Below are 26,327 nucleotides of genomic sequence, written 5' to 3' on the forward strand. Positions count from 1 at the left end.
CGAATCGGTGCTTCGAGTCAACCGATGTACCCGTTACTCAGTAACGAATACATGCGGTTTGCTCCAGCTCTATTAGATAGCAATATGGCAGCGTGGAATTTGGCGACTTGAGGGCGCGTATCATAGTAGTTCCCCTTTTAACCTTTACAGATAAGGAACTCTACAAATTTATGCCTTGTTTAAAAATGAATATTTTTTGATAATATTACAAGAAGAAGCATAAACGAAAATGGAAGAAATATTATTTGGAGAAATATTATTTGAAGAAGAATGGCAAGGTAATTTCTTAATTATGTAAATTCTGTAGTTATTAATATGCTGATGGCTGTGTGAGGAAAGGGGGAAAAACATATAAGTATTTGGACAGTGATGTTTTTCATAATGATAATCTAATAAATGATTGTAAAAAAGAAGAAGAAAATATGTCTTTTTATCGCACATTTATAAGTATTTCACATTTTTTATAGCTCATGAAAATAGTAGAGAAGAAATTGAAAATTTCATAATATGATAGAATATGTGTATAATACTAGAGTAAAGAGGAAATGTTTCTTATAATTAGGTATTTCATGTTCTGTGTAACGAATATTAAAGAATGTGCTTTAAATTTTTTTTTTTTGATAATCAGGTAGAAAATTTTATAACGGGGTAAACAGGCAAAAATGTTTTTGATATGGAATCAGCATTTTTTAGAGGTTGGGGAAGAGAGAATTTTAAGAATTTAGGAAAGTATTAGGTGGCAAAATTTAGGAGCCATAAAGCTTGCACAGGTCAACGGAAAAAGTCTAGCACTGGCCCTGCTGCTGATTTCAAATTTTATTTAAAACTCTGTATGTTTATCTTCATTCAGTAAACTTACTATTACATTTTGAATGGCATTTATTTCCATATCATTGCACCAGCTTCATTATTTTTAATTTTATAGCTAAGCTTATTGTCTGCTGTATCACAAATTAATGATCTGAGCATCTGATTGTGTATTTATTGAATTTTTTATCATATTATTTTATTCCACAGTTTAATGTTATTATTTCTCACAGAGTTTGAGAATGAGAGTAATATTTCTAATTTTTCATAACATAACCTTTTCTTTATCATCATGAGTAGTAAATGGGATTACTGTTATAATGCTACTGGAATTAAAAAGTAATTCTGTTTCTTAGACCTTATACTGCTTTCAGTTATTTAATTTATGCTTTAATAATGTATTGTATTATGTATTGATCCCAGCATTGATCATCCTCTTCTTCCTTTCATTCTGAATATATGATGCTATGATCATTTTATTGCATAAAAGAACTGATGAATACTTTAATAATTTCAAAAACATTTATAATAAATCTTCTTTTTCTAGTTGAAAATTAGATTGAGAGCTAAATTATAGATTTCTGATGTCATATACTGTCTTGAAACAGCTAGGACAAAAAACCATAAAATAATACAAGTTCTATAGCTACTTAAGGAGAGTTTGCATATAATTTTGTTTATAGTCACATCAGTGAACTTTCAAGTTAATTTTTCTTAAAAGGTATTTGATTTCAAGCTTGCTATTTTATTTTCGAAAAACAAATGTAGTATAAAAAGAACATAAACACATGCTTTACAGAAGACCATTAAGTAACTATACATAAGATTTCAATTTAATGCATTTTAATTTTTTGAAATTAATTTCAGAATCTTAAGTGTTCAATCTCTTTTATAAAACACTATTAATATGCTAATAATGAATTGTTAGTAAGTGTGCCTACTTTCTCTAACATTCCTATATCACTGATATTCACACATCTTAAAAATGATAATATTTAAAGATTATTAGATATTACAATTAGTTTTTTTTCCCCCACTCAGTGTGATAATGCTGTGCTTTCTTTCCTCATTTAAGGTAGATGAGAAAACAATTCTTTCGTATTTCTCTAATAATTTAAAATTTGGTTAACATAATTTTAAAATAATTAATAGAATATAATAAATTTTTGAATAGCTTTATAATTCCTTTAATTTTCAATTTTATGTTTTGAAACAAAGGATTTTGATTATGGATATAATAATAATAAATAAACTCAACTAATTATAATATTAAAAGGTGTTAAGCCATTATTATTCTAATTTAAGAAATCAAAGGTAATAAATTTGTTTCATTTTATAGAAGATTCATTGAAAGATTTCTACATAAAAAATCTTAGATATTTGACAAATTTTCCTGTTTATGAGATACCTACAGAGTGTTAAGACACATGGCTGTAATTCTGCATCGGACTTCATCAGGAGATTACTGGAAAGAATATATTGAAGAAATGGGTATTTCAAATCATCTAGTTATATCAGTAAGTTTCCTCATGTTTGTTTAGTGTTTTTAATGAAGATTCAGCAATCAAATTTCTGATTTGAAATTTTTAAAACAAGTTGATGAAATTAATTTGTTAAATAATGATTTAATAGCTATGATGATTGCTTGGTTTTATTATTTGAATTTTTAAAAACAAGTTAATAAATATAATTTATTAAATAATGATTGAAATGTACTTAATTATTAAATTTGGTATGAGATCAGAGTAATTAAATTCCTATTTTAAGTATAAATATGAAGAAATAACTAAATAAAATTAAATTTCAGATACATTTATAATTTCTTTAGGTAATTTGTATTCTTTCCATTAAGTTATTTCTTTTGATCATGTGACTAATAGCAGTTTTAATAAATCTCTAATCTTTTTTAAAATTTTATTTATTAAGATACATTAATTTTTGCTACGTTTCTGATATCTTTAATGCATGAATAATCCATATTCATAGTCCTAAACTATCTTTAATAAAAGTTTTTAAAATATTAAGGGGTAGAAGAATAGTTTATATTTCATTAGTTTTGAGGACATGTAGTGAAAAAACTAAGTGCTGTAATTATGTTCAGTCTGACAAAATATATAAAAGAAAATGAGTTCTGAGCTTTAATTTTAGAGGTGTGGTAAACCATGAAATAATCTTCCATTTGTTAGTATACTCTGAACCCTATAAAACTTCTGATGGCCAATAAAAAAGGTTTACGTACAGCGTATTACTAGGGCAGTTGACTTTTTATACAACATAGGTATGCACTGATATATGAATATTTTTCTGTCAAGATTTTGGGAAATATTTCTTGAAATTTGTGACTTTCAAAAATTCTGGGAATGGACTACATAATCAAGAAATAGCAAGTTTGATATGCAATGAATGAATAAAATAAATTTGCAATGCATCTTGATAGTCTATCTCTATTGTTACTCTTGTCTGTTGTTACTGTTTCTATCCAATAGCCTTATATTTACTTGTTAAGCATTCATCAGGAATGACTAGAACCTTCAATCATTTAACTATCTCATCACAGGAAAGTTGCTCTCATTTTGCCACAAGGGCCAACCATATTACATCTATGAAGAAGTGAATAACATACACACACGGCCAAGCTTTTATGCCAGAGTTGCCTTTATCTTTAGTTTTGGATTAACAGTCTTCTTCTGTTAACTATTATGTAGTCCAGGATAGCACACTCCTATTCTAAACCTGTACATTTTAAAATACAGTACACGTTCGTTTTTACGAACCTCTTTTTTACGAACACTCTCGATTTGACGAACTAGCGAATCATCCCGAATACACTCCCATAGATGTAATGTAATTTTGCGCTCTTATTTACGAACTACAAATCAGGAAAATCTCTTTTTTGCGAACTCAGTTTTCATACTTCTGCGTGTTTCATTGGGACGAAGTGTAAAGGTCAAATAAAATCTCCAACTATTTTGAGGCAGCAAGTGCGAAACATTCAAAGAAGTACAGTAAGGAAGGAGGGGCGGAGAAGAGGGGGAATTAGGACAAATTTATGGTGTTGTTTGTTGTGGGAGGCTCTCAGAAGAGCATCGGCCTGATGTTGTTGGGTGGGAGTGAGACCACCCAACAAAAATAATAATTTCGTCTTAAAGGGGTTTTGGGTTGCTTCTAAAAGAGAGTTGTTGCCTTTTGTAATGTCATAGTCATTTGATCTGGACAACTCAATCAGTGAAGTCTCGTTAGTCGAGAGGGAGATTGGGCCAGTTTTGGTTAAGTAAGATTCTTAGAGCTATGTCGCAAATGAAGAAACGAATTTGTTTAGCGGTTGAAATAAAGAAGAAAATTTTAAAAGAAGTTGACGAAAAAATATTAAGCAAGACACAAATTGCTCAGAAATATGGAATTCCTAAAAATAGTTTATCGACGATTTTAAAGGCAAGAGAGAAGATCTTTGGAGCTAAAAACGGAAACGATGAATGTGGACCCTCCTCTCGAAAATATTTTCAAGAATCAAAACACCCAAATTTGGAAAGGGCTTTGCTTGTTTGGTTTCGAAAGATGAGAAGCTTAAACATTCCAATTGATGGAAATGTACTTAAAGAACAAGCACACTTTTTTGCTTCCAAATTAAACATCAAAGATTTTAAAGCATCGGATGGTTGGTTACAGAAATTTAAATTTCGGAATGACGTTTTTAATGCGGACGAAACGGCTTTGTTTTTTAAGATTTTGCCAGAAAGAACATTAGCTTACAAAGGAGATAAATGTGTTGGAGGTAATAAAGCTAAAGAGAGACTTACAGTTTTGATTGCATCCAATATGACTGGGTCACAAAAATTGCCTCTGCTCTTTATTGGAAAATATCTGAAACCAAGGTGTTTCAAAAATGTTCAGAAGATTCCTGCTGCATATTATGCTAATAATAAGGCCTGGATGACTGGCAACATCTATGAAAAATAGTTGAGAGATTTAGATAACCGTTTTTCAGCAGAGAAGCGCAAAGTTCTCCTAATCGTGGACAATTGTACTGCACACATGGAAGTCACTGGGCTTCAGGCAATCCGTGTGGAATATCTCCCACCAAATGCAACTGCAGTTTTACAGCCAATGGATCAGGGGATAATCAATAGTTTCAAGCGAAAATATAAGACAGTGCTCTTGCAAAGAGTAATCCTTGGATTGGAAAGGTAACAACCTTATCAGATTGATATTCTTGGTGCAATGCATTTATCAATCAGTGCATGGAATGATGTTTTAGATGAAACAATTTCTAAAGCCTTTCGACATGCAGGTTTTATTAAAGAAACAGACGTAACTGAAGAAATCCATGACAATAGATCTCACGACGAAGATGAGGTTCTCATGCATGAACTTCGCTGTAGAAATCCACAGTTGCCAGAACTTTCATTCGAGGATTTTTTAAATATGGATTCTAATGTCATCTGCACGGAGGAAATATCGAATCACGATATTATTAGCAGCATAATCAACGAGAATGAGAGACTTTCAGATCCAGAAGAAGAAGAAGAAAAGGAAGTAACACCAAGACCAACTTTAAAACAAGCTGCTGAATACTTGTCAGAACTTAGACGATTTTTTGAGGCCAGTGATAATTGTGAAATGCTAACAAATATAGAGAAGATGGAGTCTTGCATTGTACAATCTGTTGTTTTAAAACAGACAAAGATAAGTGATTATTTTGTTGCTCAATGACTTAATAAAGGTACGTTTTACAAATATTTTATATTTCTTGTTTGTTTAATAGAATGGATATAATTTATTAAGTATTAATACTATTAACAATAATTCCTAATACATAAATAAAAGCATGGAATAGTATCACTAACCTGTCTCGAAAACATTAAAATGTGAAATACTAACAATTTCCGATGCCTTTCTAAATTACGAACTCTCGATTTAACGAACTGTTTTCGTAGTCCCTACGAGTCCGTAAAAACGAGCGTCTACTGTAGTAAACTCCTCTTATAAGGTATATCTCCCACCTTCTTGGCATGCCTTCGTGGTGTGAAAGTCTGCACACTGGGCACGTATTCCAGACACCCATGGTTTGATTCCCGGCGAAGATGTTGCTTATTTTTCATCTCTCTGGCTTTAAAAAAAAAAAAAAAATCCTAATGACTCTACGGTGACACCCAAACTAAAAGAGTGGTGAATGATGATTCTCCACACCCAGGATTTGGTGATTGGGTCCCCTAAAAACCCCAGTCACCTTTTAAAATGGGGAGTATATAAGATTATTTCTCCCACCTTCTTGGTGTGGTGGTCTGCATGCTAGGTGCGTGTTCCAGAGGTCTGTGGTTTGATTCCTGGCGAAGCCGTGTCTCATTTTTCACTTCTCTTGCTTCCAAAAAAATACCTAATGTCTCTACACTCTATCATGTAAATTGTCTGTGTGTGCTTTCTGATGCTGGATACATACTAGTATTTTTATGAAGCTTTAAGTTCTTCATAATAGTCCTTTCAATATTTCAAGTACAGAACAAAGTCTGAAATCCTGACTTCCAATATCCAGTATGATCCACTATTCCTGTGGACCACCAGCGATATTTGTACTAAATTTGACGTATTATGTGCACGAGTAAAAGTATTATGCACATGCATGAACGCATTATGCGTTGATGTATGTGCAGAAAGTTTGTAGCTTTGCAGTCCGGATTATAGATCATTCCGGATTATGGGTGTCTGGATTAACGACTTTTGACTATATTGGCATGCATTTATATATTTTTTCGTTCTTTTCTCAGGTCATGATATCAGTATTCAGTTTTCTTAGTATGATGGCTTGCAAACATGTTTTTTGTCTTTTTATTATTAACATTTTGTGTGTTAGCTTTGCTTATTAAATATCGTAATTTTTGCACTTACGCCACATAAATTCAGTTCAACAGCAAAGTCACCAGATATTTAAAAAACCACATATATTTAAAATTTTCGACAAGCATTCTCACTTGCTCCTACATTATTCAAAATTTGATGGCTCTAGGTACCATTGTTTTTTACTTCCTTGTACGAAGTAAAAAGGAAGTATTGTGATTGTGAAAAGTTTCAGGCAGCATATTTCAACGAAAATATACATTTTGACTGCTATTGAATGCAATTTAACAAAGTTTTTGCGTGATATCTGTACGTAAGGACAGAATAAAATACTCTTTTCCTTCAAAAAATTATAAAACTGCTTTAAAATTAATTCTGAACAGAATTTTTTGTGTCGTCTGTACGAACGTATGTACGTACGTACGTATCTCGCATAACTCAAAAACGAGTAGCCTAAGAATGTTGAAATTTTATATATAGGACTGCTATAACGTGTAGATGTGCACCTCGTATTTTGGTTACAATCGGCAGCACCAAACGTATATAAATATATTTATATATATATCCACTCTGTTACCCGGCTCAGCGATCTCAGTTTCTTTACTCTTATATGTTTGTAAATTGTACATTTTTTGGGTTAAGGTTAAGATTTTTATGCCTTTAGTAAATCTGTATGCAATATTTTTAGAATTATCAACAATTTTAAATTTGTTTAAGTGCAGCTAAGCCTTTTTTTTTTTTTTTGATGGCGGCCATTGATTGTTTACATTTGAAACAGCAGACTAATGGATTTGTTGCCAATCTAGAGAAACTTAGCTTCGCAACAACAAAGATAACGCCTTCATTTATTTTTGCCAATTAAGTCATGCTTAATCCTTTCTGGAATTTTTTTCGATGAAATAAGTGCTTAAGATTTACTTTGTAATTTTTAATATAGATGTTTTGAGTTTTTACGTATTTTTGCCTTCTCGCGAAGTGAGAACTGAATTAATTAAATGAGAAATACTAAATTGTCTGTGAAAATCTGTTTCTTTTTTGTTTTTTTTGCTTAATTGCTTTTATACATCATTCTAGCTTTGTTATACAGTCAAAAGTCGTTAATTCGGACACCCATAATCCGAACCTCAAAGCTAAAAACTTTCTGCGCATGCGCCGCGTTGACACATGCGCATAGGCGTTTACACGTGCGCGTAAGACCTTTTACCACTGCGCAATCCGGAAAAATCGATAATCCGGAATCGCCGAAGTCCCGACGAGTCCGGATTAACGACTTTTGACTGTAGTATTTGAATAGAACATGTGGCAACGATTAGATAATTCTATTCTTTAAATGATATAAATTTTGTGCATTATGAGTTATAATATGAACGAAATATAATACTGTTAAGTGAACCTCGCGGCAGAGTGTCGCTATGGTAAACAAATACTAGAGTGAATTTTAAAGAATGCATTTATTTTGTTGTGGTTATGCGCTGTCGGCGAAGTAGATTTAATTCAATCCAATAAGTTTAAATGAAATGCAAGAAAAAATGTGTATTATTTAATATTCCGTACAAGGAAGTCATGTGGAAGTTCCGTACAAGGAAGTGTACACATCAGATTTTGTACATTGTGAAAAACATTCATACATTCATGCAGATTTTCATTATTTAATTTCTTTAAAAATAATACAGTGCAATTATGATAATACAGTGCGAGGGTCGGATGAGACTTGCCAAAGGAGGTTGCTCCTACTTGGTTGTATCGGACGTAAAACTCCTACCTAAGGTCTCATATCCCATTGGCCAAGAAGCATACCACTTAAGAGTTCGTTTGAGGGCGAGAGAAACGATGCTAAAAAAAAAGAAGCAGTGCGTAACCAAGAGCCACAACCTCAGAATAATATATATGAGATATATACATATCTAAAAATGGCAAAAGTGCGATAATATTTGGTGGCAACAATTTGAATAGTTGTACGTCGTATTCAGCGATTCAATACAAAATCTCATTTTGAGACAAATAGCCCATTTGGGCTAATGGTCCTTTTTGGCTAATAAATAAATAAACTGATTAGATGAAAAATATGGTTGCATGAGTTATACAATAATTATAAAGACAATTATTGCCAGGAAAGAAGCCAAATGGAACTGGTAACACCTGGTGTCAAGGAAATACACCAAAATGAAAAAGCACCAAGCAAGTGGTATGATTTTAATTGAAAAATATAGACAATTTGTAAAGTAAGCATGAATTCTTGCAAATTATAAAACGAAACTGAACCTTCTCTTAGTGGACATTCAAGGGACACTTAAGACTTTTACCTGTGAGTGGGAACACATACAGTTAGTCACAAAAGTCTGCGTACAGACTAAATTTGAAATTAAAAAAACACTTAAAGCATAGGAAAATGTATTTTAATCATTGCATTTTTTTCTTCTATTAGCTAAAATTGTAAGCTTAAATAAAAAGTAAATAATATCAGTGTAATACTTTTTACATTTTTTCAAAAATATATTTTATTAAAAGAACTCAGAAATTCCTTCCAATAAGTCTGCGTACACTTTCAAAAAAAGCAAAATATAAGTTTTTTACATTACTTCAATACTTTGTAGGATATCCTTTATTCTTCAAAACAGCTTGCAGACGTCTGGGCATTGACTGAACTAGTTTTTCAGTGTCATCCGACGTAAATTTCGCCCATTCTTCCTGCAATTTACTAATTAGCTCATTTCACGACGTAATATTGTGTTTTCGAATTCATTTCTTCAATTTTGCCCACAAATGTTCGATTGGATTGAGGTCTGGTGACTGTGGAGGAGTACACAACTGTATTGGAGTGTGATAGAGGAGATATTCCTTCACAATTATAGCTTTATGTTTCGGGTCGTTGTTTTGTTGGAAAATAAAGGTATTAGAAAGGTTTAAATTTCGGGCACTGTCTCGTAGATTTTTCTTCAGAATATCCAGATAAACATACTTATCCATGACTTTATCAATAATGTGAAAATTTCCAACTGCTTTCGACGACATACACCCCCATACTATCACACCGCCAGCTCCATGTTTGACAGTTGGATTTAAATTTCTCAGATTCAGTTCTGTTCTTGGTTTTCTCCATACAATAGGGTGGCCATTAACTTTAAATATTGTAAATTTACTTTCATCTGACCAAATTACATTGTTCCAGAAGTCCTGCAAAGAGTTTAAATGTGTTTTGGCAAAAGCAATTCTTTTCTTTCTATTTGTCTCGGAAATGTATGGCTTAGACCTAGGTTTGCGTCCATGATAATCGGCTTTTCGCAGCACTTTTCGTACAGTTTCAGGAGAAATTTCCTTGTTGTTAGTTAAAAAAATTTCTTTTGCAATGCTTGCAGCAGAAAATTTAGGATTTTGTTTAATTCATAAAAGAGTTTTTCTTTCTTCTCTCTGCATTAGCTTCTTCGGTCTCCCACATCTTGGTTTTACAGCAAGACTACCAGTGTCAAGATAGTTTTGAATAACTCTTTGCACACTAGAAAATGGTTTTCCAATGGTTTTACCAATATAACGAAGAGTTTTACCTTCATCTCCCAATTTGATAATTAGTTGTCTCGTAACTAAAGGAATTTTTTTATTGCTTGTCATTTTCGTCAAAGAAAATAGAAATAACATCTTCCAATCAACGTGAAATTCGCTTCGGAAGTCAATGACATTGAAAGTGTAACCTTCTTTGCATTCTCAAGTTTGAAGTTTAAAAGTTAGATTAAAAATCCCCCGCCTCCTTCGCGTTGTACGCAAACTTTATTGGCTTTGATTTCTGGCCACTTATCTTTTAAAAATTAGTGTGCATAAATTATTAGATATGAAAATATTACAGTTAAATAATTTCAAAGTCCCTTATTGAAACTAAATATTTAAAAAATAAAACTTTAATAAACTACCCTTTTCGCACCTTAAAATTTGGATTTGATGTTACTTTTCTTGATGTACGCAGACTAACTGTATGTCTCGCACTAACTGTATGTCTCTGTATGACTAACTGTATGTCTCGCACTTCCAGCATCTAGAAACTTAAAAATCCCTCCATTAATTAGAATGCTCATTAAAATAAAATTCCAGTTAATGGGGCTTTATTTATGTTATTCAATAACTTTTCATACTATTTGTTATTTGTCAATTAAATTTCATAACTACAGAAGCAGTTTAATTTGAAATATTTTATTTTGGGGAAGCAGTGTAGGAATGTTTATGTAAAGGAGCTATTTTTCTCTCCCCCTTTCTCTTATTTTAAAAATTTTTCAGCAAATCTGTTTTATGAAAGTTTGTATTTTAGGTATATACAGTCAAAAGTCGTTAATTCGGACACCCATAATCCGGAATGATCTATAATCCGGACCTCAAAGCTACAAACTTTCTGCGCATGCGTCGTGTTCACGCATGCGCACAGGCGTTTACGAGAGCGCGTAAGACCCTTACGGCTGCGAATATGTTTGTGCGCATGCGCGTTTAAATTGTAACGGAGTTATACGCTAAGCTAAAGTTATCTAATTCAGTTAATGTTGCCGATTGCGTTGTTCCTTAATCTTCGAATTGGATCCGGCTTATTATTTTTTGCAGACTGTCAGAGCAATTTTATAAAAGTAAGCTTGAACGTTCGATTATGTCAAATAGAATTTCCGATATATATTTACTACAAAGCGAAAGTATGTTTTGAAATCCGAAATCTGTTTATCAATTTCACGCTGCTCTGCGGCAGAGGGGGGGGGGGGCAGAAACGTCATTATTAGATTATGATAGATTAGAAAGATTATGTCAAATAGAATTTCCGATATATATTTACTAATATGTAATTTGTATCTACAAAGCGAAAGTATGTTTTGAGATCCGAAATCTGTTTATCAATTTCACGCGGCGGATTGGGAGTTGATCTGTCAACACTATCCTTATCTTCAGGGCAGATGTTTTTATTTTATTTGGTTTATAATTCCATACTAAGTGTAGTATTTCATTCTGTCTTTGATATGATTTAAAACAAGTTCCTCGTCATTATAATTCGCTTCCGATAGTGAAGAAAGTGACCCAGAGGTTATTGAAAACGAAAACATTTCGATTGACAAATTAGTCGGTATTCTCAACACAGCAATTATAGGACTTGAACAGCGGAACTTTGTAACTAAACAAGAAATTATGTCTGTTTAATAGAATTAAAGAGAAAGTATTATCACATGAAACGAAGCAACTTACATTGAAGGAAATGTTTAATAAAGTAAACAAATAAATATTAAGCTTTTTTTTTTTTTTTTGTAAATTTTGATACCCTTTAGATCATAATTGTTCTTTATTTCATAAATTACAGTTTCATATTTTTAATTTTGTAATTTCTGCATGCCATCTTACCAGATTTAAACTGATGATCTATAATCCGGAAAAATCGATAATCCGGAATCGCCGAAGTCCCGACGAGTCCGGATTAACGACTTTTGACTGTATTGCTTTAAATTTAAAATTTTATTTCAGGAGATTGAAACTCATGCACCATTATGCAGACTGCTCCCATTTTATTGTGCTTTGCGGGGTCCTTTAAGTGAAAGTGTATATCTGGAACAAATAATTAGAGTTTTTCTGACTAAAGAAAGATTTGACATTTTAGTTCATATACAGCCATTTGTACGAAGTAAGTATTTGTGCATTTCCCAAAAGTTTTGTTTAAAACTCCATTTGAATGCAAGATTCTTGATAGAATGTATCATTATAAATGTAAGCAAATATTTGTAGATTATTTTAATAAGTTTTTTTACTAAAGTAGAAAATAAAATATTCCAGAAATTTTCACTTGTTCTGCAAGAAAATATTGTTCAGGTTTAAGAAATTAAATTTTATTACAATATTTAATTGCATTTGTTTTGGTGAAAAATTGCGAGAAATAGTATTTGTTTGTGTTAATATTGCTTTACTTGAAGCTAAGTAATAGAGAAAATAATGAGAATTTGTTCATAGATTTGTTTTTATAAATTGCATAAAATACTGAGAAGCAAAATGTTGCAGCCAGTGTTAATTATTATCCAGATGTATTTTAGTATGCTGTGAAAATAATTTGATGGCTGCCCTAAATAAATGAAAGTTTTATTATAGAACTGTTTTGAAAGCAAATTCTAATTTATTGTTAAGATTTTGAAGAAATTATATTTTTATATTGTTATTGTAATGACAAGCTGTCTGAAGTTGAGTGACATGTTGCTGATAATATTGCCTGTTAAGGAGAATAGTGTTAAAAATGTCAGTTTCACCAGCTAGAATTGAATCTGATAACAGCTGTTTTCTAATCCACTTTTTACTCATCAGATTGAAAGTGACATGATCCAGTGGCAGGTTGGAGATCTGTTTTCTGTATTTAGTAAACCCCCACCACAGTGCTCTTACTGGTGCCAATATGATAAATGAGTCTCTTTGTATTGAGAAGTATGTGTAAGCTGAGCTCCAGGTGTACGAATGGCCTCAGTGCATTGAGTTGTGTAAGGAAAAAGCAATACAAAGTAGTAGTTTGTAATGTGTGGTTATGTTCAGTTGAATAAGTAATGCACTGCTAGTGCCATCAACTGTTCAAGTAATATCATGTATAGCCCAAAATGCCAAATTTACCAGTCAGAGCTGGGAGCTATTGTTTGCTAAGCTGTTGGATCAAAAGTGCAGCCACTTTCTAAGGGCAAGTCAAGGGTATTTTTTCCCAGTGTTTATTGAGTTTGTATTGTAGTACAAATATTAAGTCTGACAAAAATATTTCAGTACTTTGTTAAAGCCACCAAATGCATTTTGAATATCATATAGGTACATTTTCACTTACTTCTTTGGCTCGATACTAAGCATCTTTCCTTTTTTGTTTTATATTTTAAGTCTCCTACCCTTGTTACTAGACTTCTGTTGATAATTTCTCCCTTTTGATATCTGTTGGTTTTATCCCTGAAAATCTCTTATCCCTCTCCCTGTTCAAAAGGAAGGCAAAATATGGACTCAAATTTACTGCAAAACTAAAATAAAAAAAAAAAAATAATGTTAATTAATAAACATTGCAATAAAAAGAATAATATAAAGTTTTAAACAACAAGCATAAAAGTAAAAGATGGCATTTAGCATAGCAGACATTTTTTTCTTTGGGATGCATATGATGCCACATGAATTCAATTAAATGAGTCATAAGTCTGGCAGGGTAGCATTTATTGCACTATTTCACAAGCACTCAAAAGAATGCGTATGCCATTTAGTCATAAGGCTGGGTAAACATAATCACTGTGAAATATTTCAAATCTTTAAAATATTAAAATCCATTGTAGTAAAGGAAAAAAAGCTATGATTGTTGAATGAAAAAACAGCTATGAAATGAAAAATATAATTGTGCAAGGAAAATGTTATCAAAAATGAAGGTAAAATAAACTGGTGTTCTTGATGCTAAGGAAGTATGCTAAAATAAAAATAAAAATAATAGTAAAGTTGGAAAAGAACTGATATTTTAATATTGTTCTGAGTACTTGAAGGTCATAGTTGTTTTAAAAGCTACTAGCTTCTTAACACAATATGGCATATTATTAGAATATTTGCATATCTTATTATCTGTCAATTATATCTATATGATGACTGCAGGATGTAGTTCTGCATGTATAGCCTTATTTTTTCCCACATGTGTGCTGTGCAGAAAGACAAACTTAGCGATGCGTTACTGTTATTCATAATCTCATTTTTATTAAATTCCTTCTAATATTGATAGCCTTTATGGGCTTTACAGTTATTAGTAAACAAATCTTATAAAGTTTATGTATCTGAAGTTTAGAAGCAGAGGTAATTTAGAGTGCCACAGAGGATCAGCAATTAGTTTTATGATGTAGGCATGTCTTAACTTCTCATCTTTTTTGGTTTTTCCCATTATGAGTGATAGTACTCTTTTGCCATGCATGCCAGCTTTAGTGTTTGTGAATGACTGACTATGTATTAATAATTATGGCCATATCAAGTAGTGACATATGGATTAATTTATATACAAAATATAGTCCCTATTTAACCACTTGCGCTAAAAAGACGTGCCACGCACGTCAAGATGCTTTTGTCTCAAACCACGCTAAAAAATTAAAATAACGTGGTGCACACGTCGCCTGACAACGAGATTGTTTATTCTTGAGTTACAGCTCTGGATTGCACTCGCAGATGTGGGCCCACCAGCGGCCGAGCGATAAAGTTGCTGAACACTGGTAGTTTGGTCCGAGGTTCGAATCCCACGAACGGGGTGGCTGCATGGGCGTTTTCGTGGTTTTCCCCATGTGTAACGTGTATACGAGCCGGTTTCCCATAGAAAGTCCTCCACAAAGGCATCCCACCCTTTAGGCAGATGGCCGTCGAGGCTTTGCCATAATCGCACATATGCACTTGCAGACGCAGACCTGGAGTGGCGTAAATGAGGCACTTTACCGCTTGTTATATTGTAGCGCACGGCACCACAACTGTGAAGTTTAGTCGTAGCGCAAGTGGTTAAAGGAAATAATTATTTAAAAAATTGGTGGCATGAATTTGTAAATGAATACTTCTAGAAAAACTGAATTGGCAAATTAGATTTGCTTGGGATTTTACATATCTATATAAATTGACATTGTTTAATGTGGGACATTAAACAATGTCTAAAATTCTAGCATGTTTGTTCCACCCATTTACAAAGAGATGATTTCTGATTCCATTTTTTACTCTTACATAGCACTACCTGCTTTGTTTCTTTTTGTTACATACAATTAATAAACATCTGCCTCCTCATCAGAAAATTTAAAAGTGAGCAGAAAGAGAAATATACATAGTAGTTAATAATGGAAAATTTTTAGCTAGCCACATGGCTCAAGAAAGCTCATGAAGAGAGAATTTAAAGTGTATTCTTTTTGTATTTTATATTTTAGGGTTTTTTTAAAAATATTTTTTAAATACAGTACAACAATATAAATTAAGGAAGAGAAAAAAGCAATTAATGATTTATAGGCTTATAATGTGAGGTAAGATCCATAAGCAGAAATTAATTATGTGGGTAAGATATGATTCTAAGTACAAACAGACTGATAACAGTGTAAAAAAGGACTCTTTTTAGGCAGTAGATGATATCTTGAGCTGGAGAATGATAAGCATAGCATTTTAAGTTCTTGAAGCAGGAGCTCTGAGTGTTGCATCCATCATTGGCATCATCGCTACTGGAACTGACATAAAGGGAGCATGGTGTTGCCTATTAGCAATCAGAAAGATTCCATAATGGACCTAGATCCGTCATTGGATGGATCTAGATCCCATCCTGCAATTCACAGTGTACTGAACTATGAATCGCGGAGTCGTAGGCAGGGAGTTGTTGAAGACAGTTATTAATTTGTTCAATTTTGGAAAAGAAATTTTGACTATATTGATTAATGCAAGCAGGTATGTAATTTTTAGGTCTGAATGAATCATATCATTACAAATGTACTGAGCTGCATTAAGGATTAAACAAAGGACCATACTTTGAAAGGCTTGAAGCATGTTGACATGCATCTTTGCTGCAGTACCCCATATTGTATAAGCATACATAAAAATTGGTCTGATGATTGAGGTGTAAAGAAGACTTTGTTTTTAATAGACAGATGGCTCTTTCAAGCTAATAATGGATATAACTGGGACTTGATAATCTCCCTTTTTTGAGGATGGACTCAATATGGAGATACCAACGTAATTTAGAATAAAGTATCACTCCTAAAATGCTTTAAGTATTTGACAAGGGAATATAGTCATCCAAAAACTTTTAATGGAGGAATACAGGGTGGGTGATCTGGAAAAAAATCATGGTAATACATTTAATGATGTTTATCGTAATTTTCCAGGTAACGAGCCAGAGCTTAAGGCAGGGGAGATAATATTTTGTACCAGAATAGTCCAAGCTTGGGTGTCGTGAGAGGATGGCTGTGTCATCTGCATAAAGTCCTAGAATGACATTAAATGATCTTGGGATGTCATTGATAAAAATGTTGAATAATGTTAGCTCAAGAAGAGATTCCTGCATGACACTAGCAAGAACTTGACGGGTTGATGAAATAATCTAATTAACTCAGGAGAAAGAATGATTAGTCAGCTACTATTAATTATGTGAATAAATTGGGCTGCAAAATCAATTTGCATGAGCTTGATTATGATACATGTATGCCAGGTCTTGTCAGATGCTTTAGCTGTGTCAAGATCCATTATAGATAGTGTCATGGGTAGCTACTACAGTACAAAGTCCAAGATCTGGAATTGTAGAAATTCGGCAATTCTAGATTTTAGATTATCATTTTAAATCTAGTAAGATGATATGTAGAAATTCTAAAATTAAAAATGTAAAATAGTTATTTATTAAAGAATGAAACATTTATGGCCTTAAAAGAATCAAAATTTACAAAAAAAGGGGGGGAGGGAGGAATAACAACAACAAAAAGAAAAAACAAAGCTCAATCTTGTTTTGCTTGTTTTATTAAACAGTTCTTTCAATGTAAGCTATTTCATTTTTTATGACTCGTGATTTCTTTTTCAATTAGAAAATTTCATTGTTGAAGTCCTATAATTGCTGTGTTGAGAATTCTCACTAAATTGTCATTCAGTATCTTTTCATTTCAATTAACTCTTCGTTACTTTCTTCACTATCAGCAGGGAAATTTTCCAAATTTAAAATCATATTGCAAAATTCGCAATTCTTTAACTGATTGATGATTGAGGCATCGCAATGGAAAACTTCTGTCATGTCATCTTTATATATTCGGTTAGCAAGAAAGTAATTTCAGGTTTTTTTTTTTTTTTTTTTTTTTTTGTGTGTGTAATAAAATTTGATTTTTTTCTGTGCATAAAATCTAACTGAATGACTGAATGATTGATGTAGAATTTGGATGAAAGTACAAGATGGGAACACTACAATTTTAAGTGAAATGTGATACAAATAGTCATAGTAATTTTTAGACACTGAGAGGAGGGGATTCTCATTAAAAGTCTTGGATTGGAGAATATAATGCAGACATAATAGTAAGAAAAGCAATTTTTATATCTCCAGTAACATCCAGGTTCAAATGTTGCCTAGCCTTGGGAATGAAATGATTCGTTAAATGCCCATGGTTATGCATTTTGCTTTCCTGCAACATTTGCACATGCCATAATCATTAGTCTCGCTTTGAAATCTTTGGTATCAGGTTTTTTTTCATCATCATCAGGTTTGGTTGCCACAGTATTTGGAGGACTATATATTGCTAGAAAACATCAGTTTTGTCAGTGTTAGAAATTTGTCTTGAAGATAACGTTTTGTTCAGCTGTTTTAGTATCAACTGAAGATTTTTCACCTGCTTTAACTGCCTTGTACCATTGCAGTTTTTAAATGTGATTAACCAACCTGTTGAATACGTGCATTCAGTTTTTAGCCTGTTTTCTCGTGAAATATTTAGGGTTAAACCATTAGCATTGACCCATAATTTACATGTCCTCATTTTGATGCTCTCTCATCCATTCAATCATCATTCTGTCATGATGAGAATTTTTAGTATAATGAACAATTTTTTGTTTTTCATTTTGAGTGCGATATCAAAATCCACAAGATATTCAAATAGTTTCTTTTTTCTGTTTTTATATTGTCTTCTGTTGACTTTGCAGTCCCATAATATTTGCATAATGTTGAGACATATGTACCTTCATCCATCTTTTTTTTTCCTAAAGTAATTCCTCTTTTTGCTTGATTAGCATTGAAGCATGTTTTCACTCTGAGGATCTTTTTATGGCAGTTATTCAAACTTTAATTCTGATAAGATAGCTGCAATAAAAATAGCATGGAAAAAATAATAAGCTGGGTCAAATTAGAAAGCATAGTTTGGTAGGTTAAATTCAGCTTAGGTTCCTTAGAATCTTTTTTTTTTTTCCCTACCTTCTTTGTTGCCCCCCCCCCAAAAAAAGCAACATTCCATTTTAAAAAATATGTCTTGAGACTTCATTTACTGTTTACATCAGGTAGAAAAATGCTAGACCCGTACAGTGACTCAAGAGCCTGCTCATAACCTCCACAAATCTCAGTTAGTCAGTGGAAAAATTACTTTTTATTAAGTATTATATTCTCCAATCCAAGACTTTTAATGAGAATCCCCTCCTCTCAGTGTCTAAAAATTAGATCATCTTGTATACTGAATGTTCAGATTTTAGACTTTGTACTGTAGTAAATTCTTGAAATTTTGATTTGCGGTAGACGAGTTGACTATAATAGGTCAAATTTGAATACTTACAATGTATGGATGTTTGTACATCTGTAGTGTCTTTTCTGCATAGGAGCACTAAAATACTATTGAGCTGAAAGCCCTTTTGAGAGGCTACTGAGAGGGAAAAGAGATAGGAGACCCTCAGATCCATTGCTCAAGATTTCTGCATGAAAATTAGGGCAGAGTAAGTCCACCTGTGAGGTTCGACAGCTGAGGTACTAAAATCCACCTATGTTTATGTTTGTCCACCTATATCTATGTTTGTAGTATTTATCTTTCATTCAGTTGCAATTGAAGAAGGTGATAATATTGAATTATTGAAAGCATTTATGTTAAAATAAAAGCTATAGCAATCAAACTCTGTTTTTGTTTACTCAGGTTATTGCTATGTCATTGTTTCCTGTCTGAGTTTCGATATGTAGTTTCACTATTATAATATAATGAATGACTGCCTGCTACAGTACAAGATTATGTTTTAATTTTTAATAAGGAATTTTTAATAACAACATAAATCCAGTCTTAGAGCTATCTATCTTCTACTGAGTACACAGCAGCCATGATTACAGTCATCTATGGAACCATCTGAAAACAATCTAATTAATTACTTTCCATATATATTGCTCAGCAAAATAAATTTAGATATTGCCTCTTAATTCCCCACCCCAAATAATACTTCATTCTTTTGAGTTATTTATTTTTTAAACAAAATGCTACAATGAAAATTTAGTGAATAAAAATAGGCCAAAATTTTTTATAATTTTTAAAGTTTTGATGTGCTTAATCATGAATTAGATTTTTCCTTAATGCAAATGCTATTCTTCTATTGCCATATTTTTTCCCTCTGAAAGTCAAACTAATTTATGATAATAAAATTACCCGTTTTTGTGCCATAATAAAACAAACTGTTCTATTTTCCTTTGCTGTCAGGTTACTGGAGTTATATCTCAATTCACTAACTAAAAATTAATTGCTTCCTTCTTTTTTTTTTTTTTTTTTTTTTTTTCCGCTGTTCTTCAGGTATTATTTTGTCTGCCATAATTTCAGGTTAAGAAAGATGATTCAGGTATTCAATTAATAAAAGAAAACTGTATTACTAATAATTAAATTTTTCTTATCTGAGTTTTCTTTTCTTTTTAAAAAAACTTTTTACTTTGTTACATGCATTTCTAAATAATAGTTTTTTATAGGTATTCTGAGAAAGATAGCACTTCGATTTCCTGAAAATGACAGTTCTTATTTAGAAACAAATGCTGTGTTTTGTGATTGTTGCCAAGTAGTGATTGATAATGAAATTAATCCTGATGAAAACTGGTCTGCAAGACTGATGAAAACTGGTCTCTGTGTATCTGTGCAGTGTGATTTGCAGCATAAAGATGAAACACCTGAAAGCAATGTGCATAAAAGTATGAAAAAGAATATTGTTGCATCTGAAATTGTATATGAAAGTAGTAGTATACAAGGGAGCTCCAAAGATAATAACGTCTCTCATTTAGAAAAACAAATTTCATGTATTCCAAATAAATCTAAAAATAGAACTGTTTCTAATGCTGAAAAACAAAACGCTTCGTGCATTTCAAATAATTATGAGAATGAAACAGTGTCTTGTGTTGAAAAGCAGATTTCAACCCTTTCAATAGATAGAGCACCTGGTCCTTCTGCACCTCCAGTAGATACTATTTCTGTTTTTATTCTTCATACTGAAATGGACTTTAAAGAAGCTCAAAGACTGTCAAATATACTTCAAGGTGAAGGATTAATTGTCAGACTGTTATATGAGGTTGACTACTTGCTAATGATTGATGCATTTGAAGCTTTAAGTGCCATATTTCTCGAGGTAAGCAAAGTCTTTCTGTAAAGTGATTTTTGTATTTATTTGGATGTCATAAACACTCTCTGGAATTGTAGTAGCTAAAGTATCTAATTAATTGCTATTTTAGAGTTTTAATTTAAGTAAATAATGGGTACTTAATTTAGAAATTTGAAACAAATGACAGCTAATATAGACGACAAGAAATTTTGAGAATGGGTTTACTAAATAGATGTATAGGATAAATAATTTTACAAAAAAGTGCATTTTTTATTAAAACTTATTATTTACTTTGAAGGTTTTTATATTGTAAATATGCTGTTGTCTGCTATCTAAATTTATTTTGCTGAGCAATATATAAGGAAAGTAATTAATTAGATTGTTTTCAGATGGTTCCATAGATGACTGTAATCATGGCTGCTGTGTACTCAGTAGAAGATAGATAGCTCTAAGACTGGATTTATGTTGTTATTAAAAATTCCTTATTAAAAATTAAAACATAATCTTGTTATTTTATAAAGAATGTATTGTTGTTGTTTATGCTAAATAGTCTTCAGCAAATGGCGCTTATTATCTTCAAAAACTTTCATGCTAAAATATTTATGCATAGTGCGTCTACTGGTGCTTATAATTTTATCGCTGACTTTCTATCATTATAATATACAGGGGTTGGGCAAAAATATGGAAACACCTTTAAAAAAACATGTTTCTTTGCTTAATATGGTGTAGGAAACCCGTTGGCATCCAAAACAGCTTGCAGTCTTCTTCTCGGAATGGATAAATACGGTTCCTGTATGTTTGCCAAGGGAATATTATACCATTCTTCCTGCAAAACGTTGGCAAGTTCAGATAACGATGTTGGAGGTGGATAACGAGAACGCACTTTCCGTTCCAACGTAGACCACAAAGGTTCGATGATATTCAGGTCTGGTGACTGTGGTGGCCAGGGGAGATGGGACAACTCATCCTCGTGCTCAGAAAACCAGTCCTGGACAATGTGAGCTGTGTGAACAGGGGCTTTGTCATCTTGGAAGACACCATCACCATCGAGGAACAAAGTTTGTACCATGAGATGAACTTGATCGGCCAAAATGTTCACATAAGTCTTGGCAGTCGTGTGCCCTGACACAGTTATCATGGGGCTAGTGGAGAACCACGATATGGCTGCTCAAACCATAACAGAACCCCCGCCATGTTTCACTCTTGGCAACAAGCAGTCTGTATTATAGGCTTGAGATGGCGTTCTCCAGACGTAAACTCGGCCAGAAGTGGGAAACAATGTGAAAGAAGACTCGTCAGACCATATTACTCGCTTCCACTGCTCTATAGTCCAGGCTTTATGACTTAAACACCACCTTTTCCTGTAGCGGGCATTAGAATCACTGATGAGTGGCTTCTCAATTGCAGCACGGCCAGCAATTCCCTGTTTATGAAGCTCCCTTCTAATTGTTTTGGTACTCACAGGGTTCGGTAACACATATTTCATTCATTTCATTTCAGCAGTAACTTTTGCAGCTGTGGTCTTCTTATTTTTCGTCACAATTGCCCTTAATGATCGTCTGTCACGATCACTCAGGACACACTTTCGTCCGCGCTGTGATTTAGCAGATGATGTTTTTCCGCTTTTCAAATATGCGGAATAAATCTTCGATACAGTACTTCTTGAAACACTAAACACCTCGACTACCTTTCTTACGGAAGCACCTACCATACGTGCTCCAACAATTTGCCCACGTTCGAAGTCTGTTAACTCTGACATAATGCAATGACAACTTCACATAACAGTTCTCCGACAACAGCTGAACTGTTTAGCACATTTACGAAGTTGTATAGGTGGCGTCAGTAGTCAAAAATGCCAGCGCCATGTACATATTTCATTAAAATCAATCTTTCTTTTCAAACATGCATTTCACAAGGTGTTTCCATATTTTTGTCCATCCACTGTATATCCATAAAGGTCTTTATATGGCCTTAATTTCCACAGTTGTTGGTCATGTTCATATATTTCCAATAACAAAAGGGTTTTAAAGAAAACATATATACATGCTTTTTATCATTTAAAAAAATTTAAAAGTTATGAAATCTAACTTTTACACGGTCCCATTATTATTTCTACAGTTATAATTAGTAAAAGTTTATATGCATTCTAAAAAGTAAAATATAAGATATTTGACACCTATGTAATGAAAATCAACAGAGATATTTAGTTTTAAAGTTTGAGGTCATGTTTCTAGAAAGGTCAGGGTCATATGCAAATTAAAGAGCCAAATATTTAAATCAGTGTGTAACTAAAAATGCAAAAATGCAGTACCGGTAGGGTTGACAGATGTTTCTATTCTACATTTTTGTTAACAGTCTATTTACTATTTATTTCATAAAAAGAGTAAACTTTATATATATATATATATATAGATAGATAGATAGATAGAAAATACTTTTATTGTTTATGAATGGCTAACTTGAGTAAAACTTTAGAAATACCCCATTTTAAATTGCTTTTCACAACAAAAATTCCAAAATTATTATTTTCTTTAAAATCTGGTAATAACCACCAAACATAAGTTAGAAAGTCCTGTCAGGTAATTTTTACTTAAGTCAAAAGCAAGGTTCAAAAGTGCGATGTCCAAGTGACACCCTGTGTAATTTCAAACAGGAGTTAAATTATTGCTTTGGCAATATTAATCTGTATTTACAAAGGTTGGGCATTATTCTGGGTGACATCACAACACTTTGGGTATTTTTTATTTATTGTGTTAGTTTCTAACCCTATTTTTCACCTTTTTTTTTTTTTTTTTTTCAAGATATAAAACTGTTAAGATGAATAAATATCAAATGAATGTTTTAAAAAAAAACCTAAATGATACAATTGTCATATTATTCCTCCAGCATCTGAATGTGAGGAATTTGTCAGTATGACAAAGAATGGGAGAAGACTTATTCCTGGGTAATATTTAATAACCACGACAATAATAAATCAGAAGCAAAGTGATAAATGATATGCTTTTGCCAGTTTTTAAGGGGAGAGAAGATCTCTTTCTATCTCTAATTATGCAGAATTCAGGTAAAATGAACAGGGCAAAGGTTGTGCACTTTCCTTGTAAGTGAATATTTGTTAACAGAAATAACTACATCACGTTAATGCCCCTGAAAGTGTTAAACAGTGTTCATTATTTTCTGATTTTGTAATAATTTAAATGGTACTTTAATATTATAGCAACTTATTATGAATGAAATCAGAGCACAAATTGTGCCTGGTGTAAAAAAGGATGGCAAGGTCAGGCAAAAATAGCAAAAATATTACAGAAGAATGTAGCTTCAAAATAGTTTAATTTCCTCTGTACTGGTGCCACATGAATTTTGGTACAACTGAAGGCAATGCTGAGCTATATATAGGATTTGTTCAAGAAAATGTATTTTACCTCATAACAGAGTGTGCAAAAATGGTAACAAAATTCATTTATATCAGTGATGAAAATATTTGGAGATGCATTGTTAAAAATTGTGGGATAAAGCTATTTATGATGAAAATTTGTTCTGTGGTTCCTGGTTACTAATTTTAACTGTTCTATTCTGTGTTGCTGTATATATTTTGAGGCAGAACTCCTATCCATTAAATGTAAGTAATTAAAAATATAAATTAAAATAACTGTTGACAGCAATAGTTAAATTTGCTTGCACAAGGTGTTGAAATCTGATTGGATTTTAAATGGCAGTCAGCTTCGGTGATTAATTGTGAAGGCTGTGACTTTTTCTATAGCTGCTATTATATAAAAGTAACATTCAAAATTAAAAAAAAATAATAATTATCTTTTTACAGGTGGATTTTATAGTTCCCATAGTTTCAATGACATTCCTGGAACAAATTCACCCCCAACAGCAGGCGCAAGGTACTGCTATGCATATTCGCTACATATATCAACTGATGATGATTGACTATGTTATGAACTTGCGTTTAAATTTTCGAGTGAGACCAGTAATGCTACCTGAATTTAATAAGCATAACCTGAGGACTCAAGTGCTTCTTTCTTGTGCTTTACGATTATGGAACGAGGTTCCCGAGTTGATTGGTGTATTGAGAAATACAAGAACAAAATAACGAGAAATACAAAAACAAATTAATTTAGAAGAATATTTAGGTAATCTAGTCCTGACTGATTTTATAACTGGAGTATCTGGATCCTGGAAAATAATATCAAATGCAAAAACTGTTATTATTTGGTATGTTTTAAATATATTATATTTTCATTATTATGTATCAATTTTATATAATAAAAAACAAAATATTTGTGAAAGAAATAACCAGTATTTGTTAGTACTAATGTATTTGGTTTTTAAAAAAACTATTTAATAATAAACTGTTGTACTTATAAGTGAATCTAGCACCCTACCACTCTGAAATCTTGCACCCTATCAACACACATTATTTCATATTTATATAAAATTTAATAAGAAGATGCAAAAGCAATTTTTAATTCTATAATAATAAACATTGAAAAGATACACAATGACAATAAATCTGCACCTGAGAAGACAAAGATTGGAACAAGATGTGAATCAGTACCTCAGATGTGCAGTCAGTAATAGCCATATTAAGAAGTGCATAACCCAAATAATAGATATTCTGGCATCAAGGAGTCTAGAACTATGCAACACACAGTGATCTCACCAAATCAATATACAAAGAAAAGCCACCAATTATTATTGTTTGAATTTCTAGCTGAAAGTGGTCATAGCAAACAATGAAAGCATTTTAAATCATACACAATCATCGCTATATAAATAGTATGAGGCACCTAAGCACACCAGCAAGTCAACGAATCAGTATGTGTAAATTACATTGCTATAAAAAAATCAAAGTGCTCAATAATAATCAAAGTGTGTAAAAGAACTAACTACATGGATTGTATCTATAAGCAATGAATGGCTAGGCATAATATGCAATTAAGTTCTCCACCAGCCAGAGTAGGTCTGGGCATAAGATGGGAGAACCGGTGACTCCTCCAGCAATGGTAGATCTTGCAATGATAGTTGCATCAGGTAACAGTGGCACCTTGGCACCAGAACAATACCATCGGCCCCAGGAAGGTGTTGCTAATCTGGACAGCTAATGAAAGCGGCCTGTACCTACCTACTTGGGGTAAATTATAGGTGGCCCTTGCACTTAACCTAACCTAAACTAAACTAACCTACATTTAAGCATTGCCAATTTTTAAAAAGTAACCATGGGTTTTAATTTTGTACAGTCCACTAAGCACGGAAGCCCTACAATGAAATAAGATTTTTCGTGACCAAATAATGGATATTCTGACTTCTAAAATAGGCCATTTCTTTACTTCTTTATGCAAAGCACATTTATTCTTTGGCATATTAATTATTGTAATTTCATTTTTCTTCCACTCGCGTATGGAGCTTTCACCAACACCAAACAGTTTCCATTTTCTTTTCACATATTTTCATATGAATCCTTTCGTATCAATTATTTTATTTCTTATCATATCAAACATTACTGGAGTTTCATCCGTATTTCTAATTATGTGACAGCAAATACTTTTTTTGCCTTCGTAGGTCAATAACATACTTCTGGAAACTAATCAATTTATTATCCAAATCTTTTGGAAGCCTTTGCAAAACTTTTGTTTTTTTTCTCTTAGAAGTAAATTATTCCTTGCCAT

At 32.4% G+C, this 26,327-nt stretch overlaps 1 protein-coding gene across 2 annotated transcripts; it reads left to right on the forward strand.

The window, feature by feature from the left end:
• The first annotated feature begins 73 nt into the window (after positions 1-73).
• Positions 74-24,954, forward strand: LOC146994174 (uncharacterized). 2 transcript variants are annotated; one of them, XM_085826947.1, is made up of 5 exons: positions 74-278; positions 2,147-2,324; positions 12,118-12,274; positions 20,036-20,682; positions 21,045-23,507. In XM_085826947.1, the coding sequence occupies exons 2-5, from the start codon at positions 2,235-2,237 to the stop codon at positions 21,054-21,056; spliced, it is 906 nt and encodes a 301-aa protein (XP_085683073.1). In that variant the 5' UTR covers positions 74-278; positions 2,147-2,234; the 3' UTR covers positions 21,057-23,507. The 2 variants fall into 2 exon arrangements, with proteins under 2 accessions (XP_085683073.1, XP_085683072.1); XM_085826946.1 differs by lacking the exon at positions 21,045-23,507 and adding an exon at positions 24,473-24,954 and having other exon boundaries at positions 75-278.
• Positions 24,955-26,327: the final 1,373 nt, after the last annotated feature.

The sequence above is a fragment of the Stegodyphus dumicola genome, chromosome 11 (genome assembly GCF_044657685.1).
Source record: "Stegodyphus dumicola isolate Sdum_Otavi_A_Nest chromosome 11, ASM4465768v1".
Classification (NCBI taxonomy): domain Eukaryota; kingdom Metazoa; phylum Arthropoda; class Arachnida; order Araneae; family Eresidae; genus Stegodyphus; species Stegodyphus dumicola.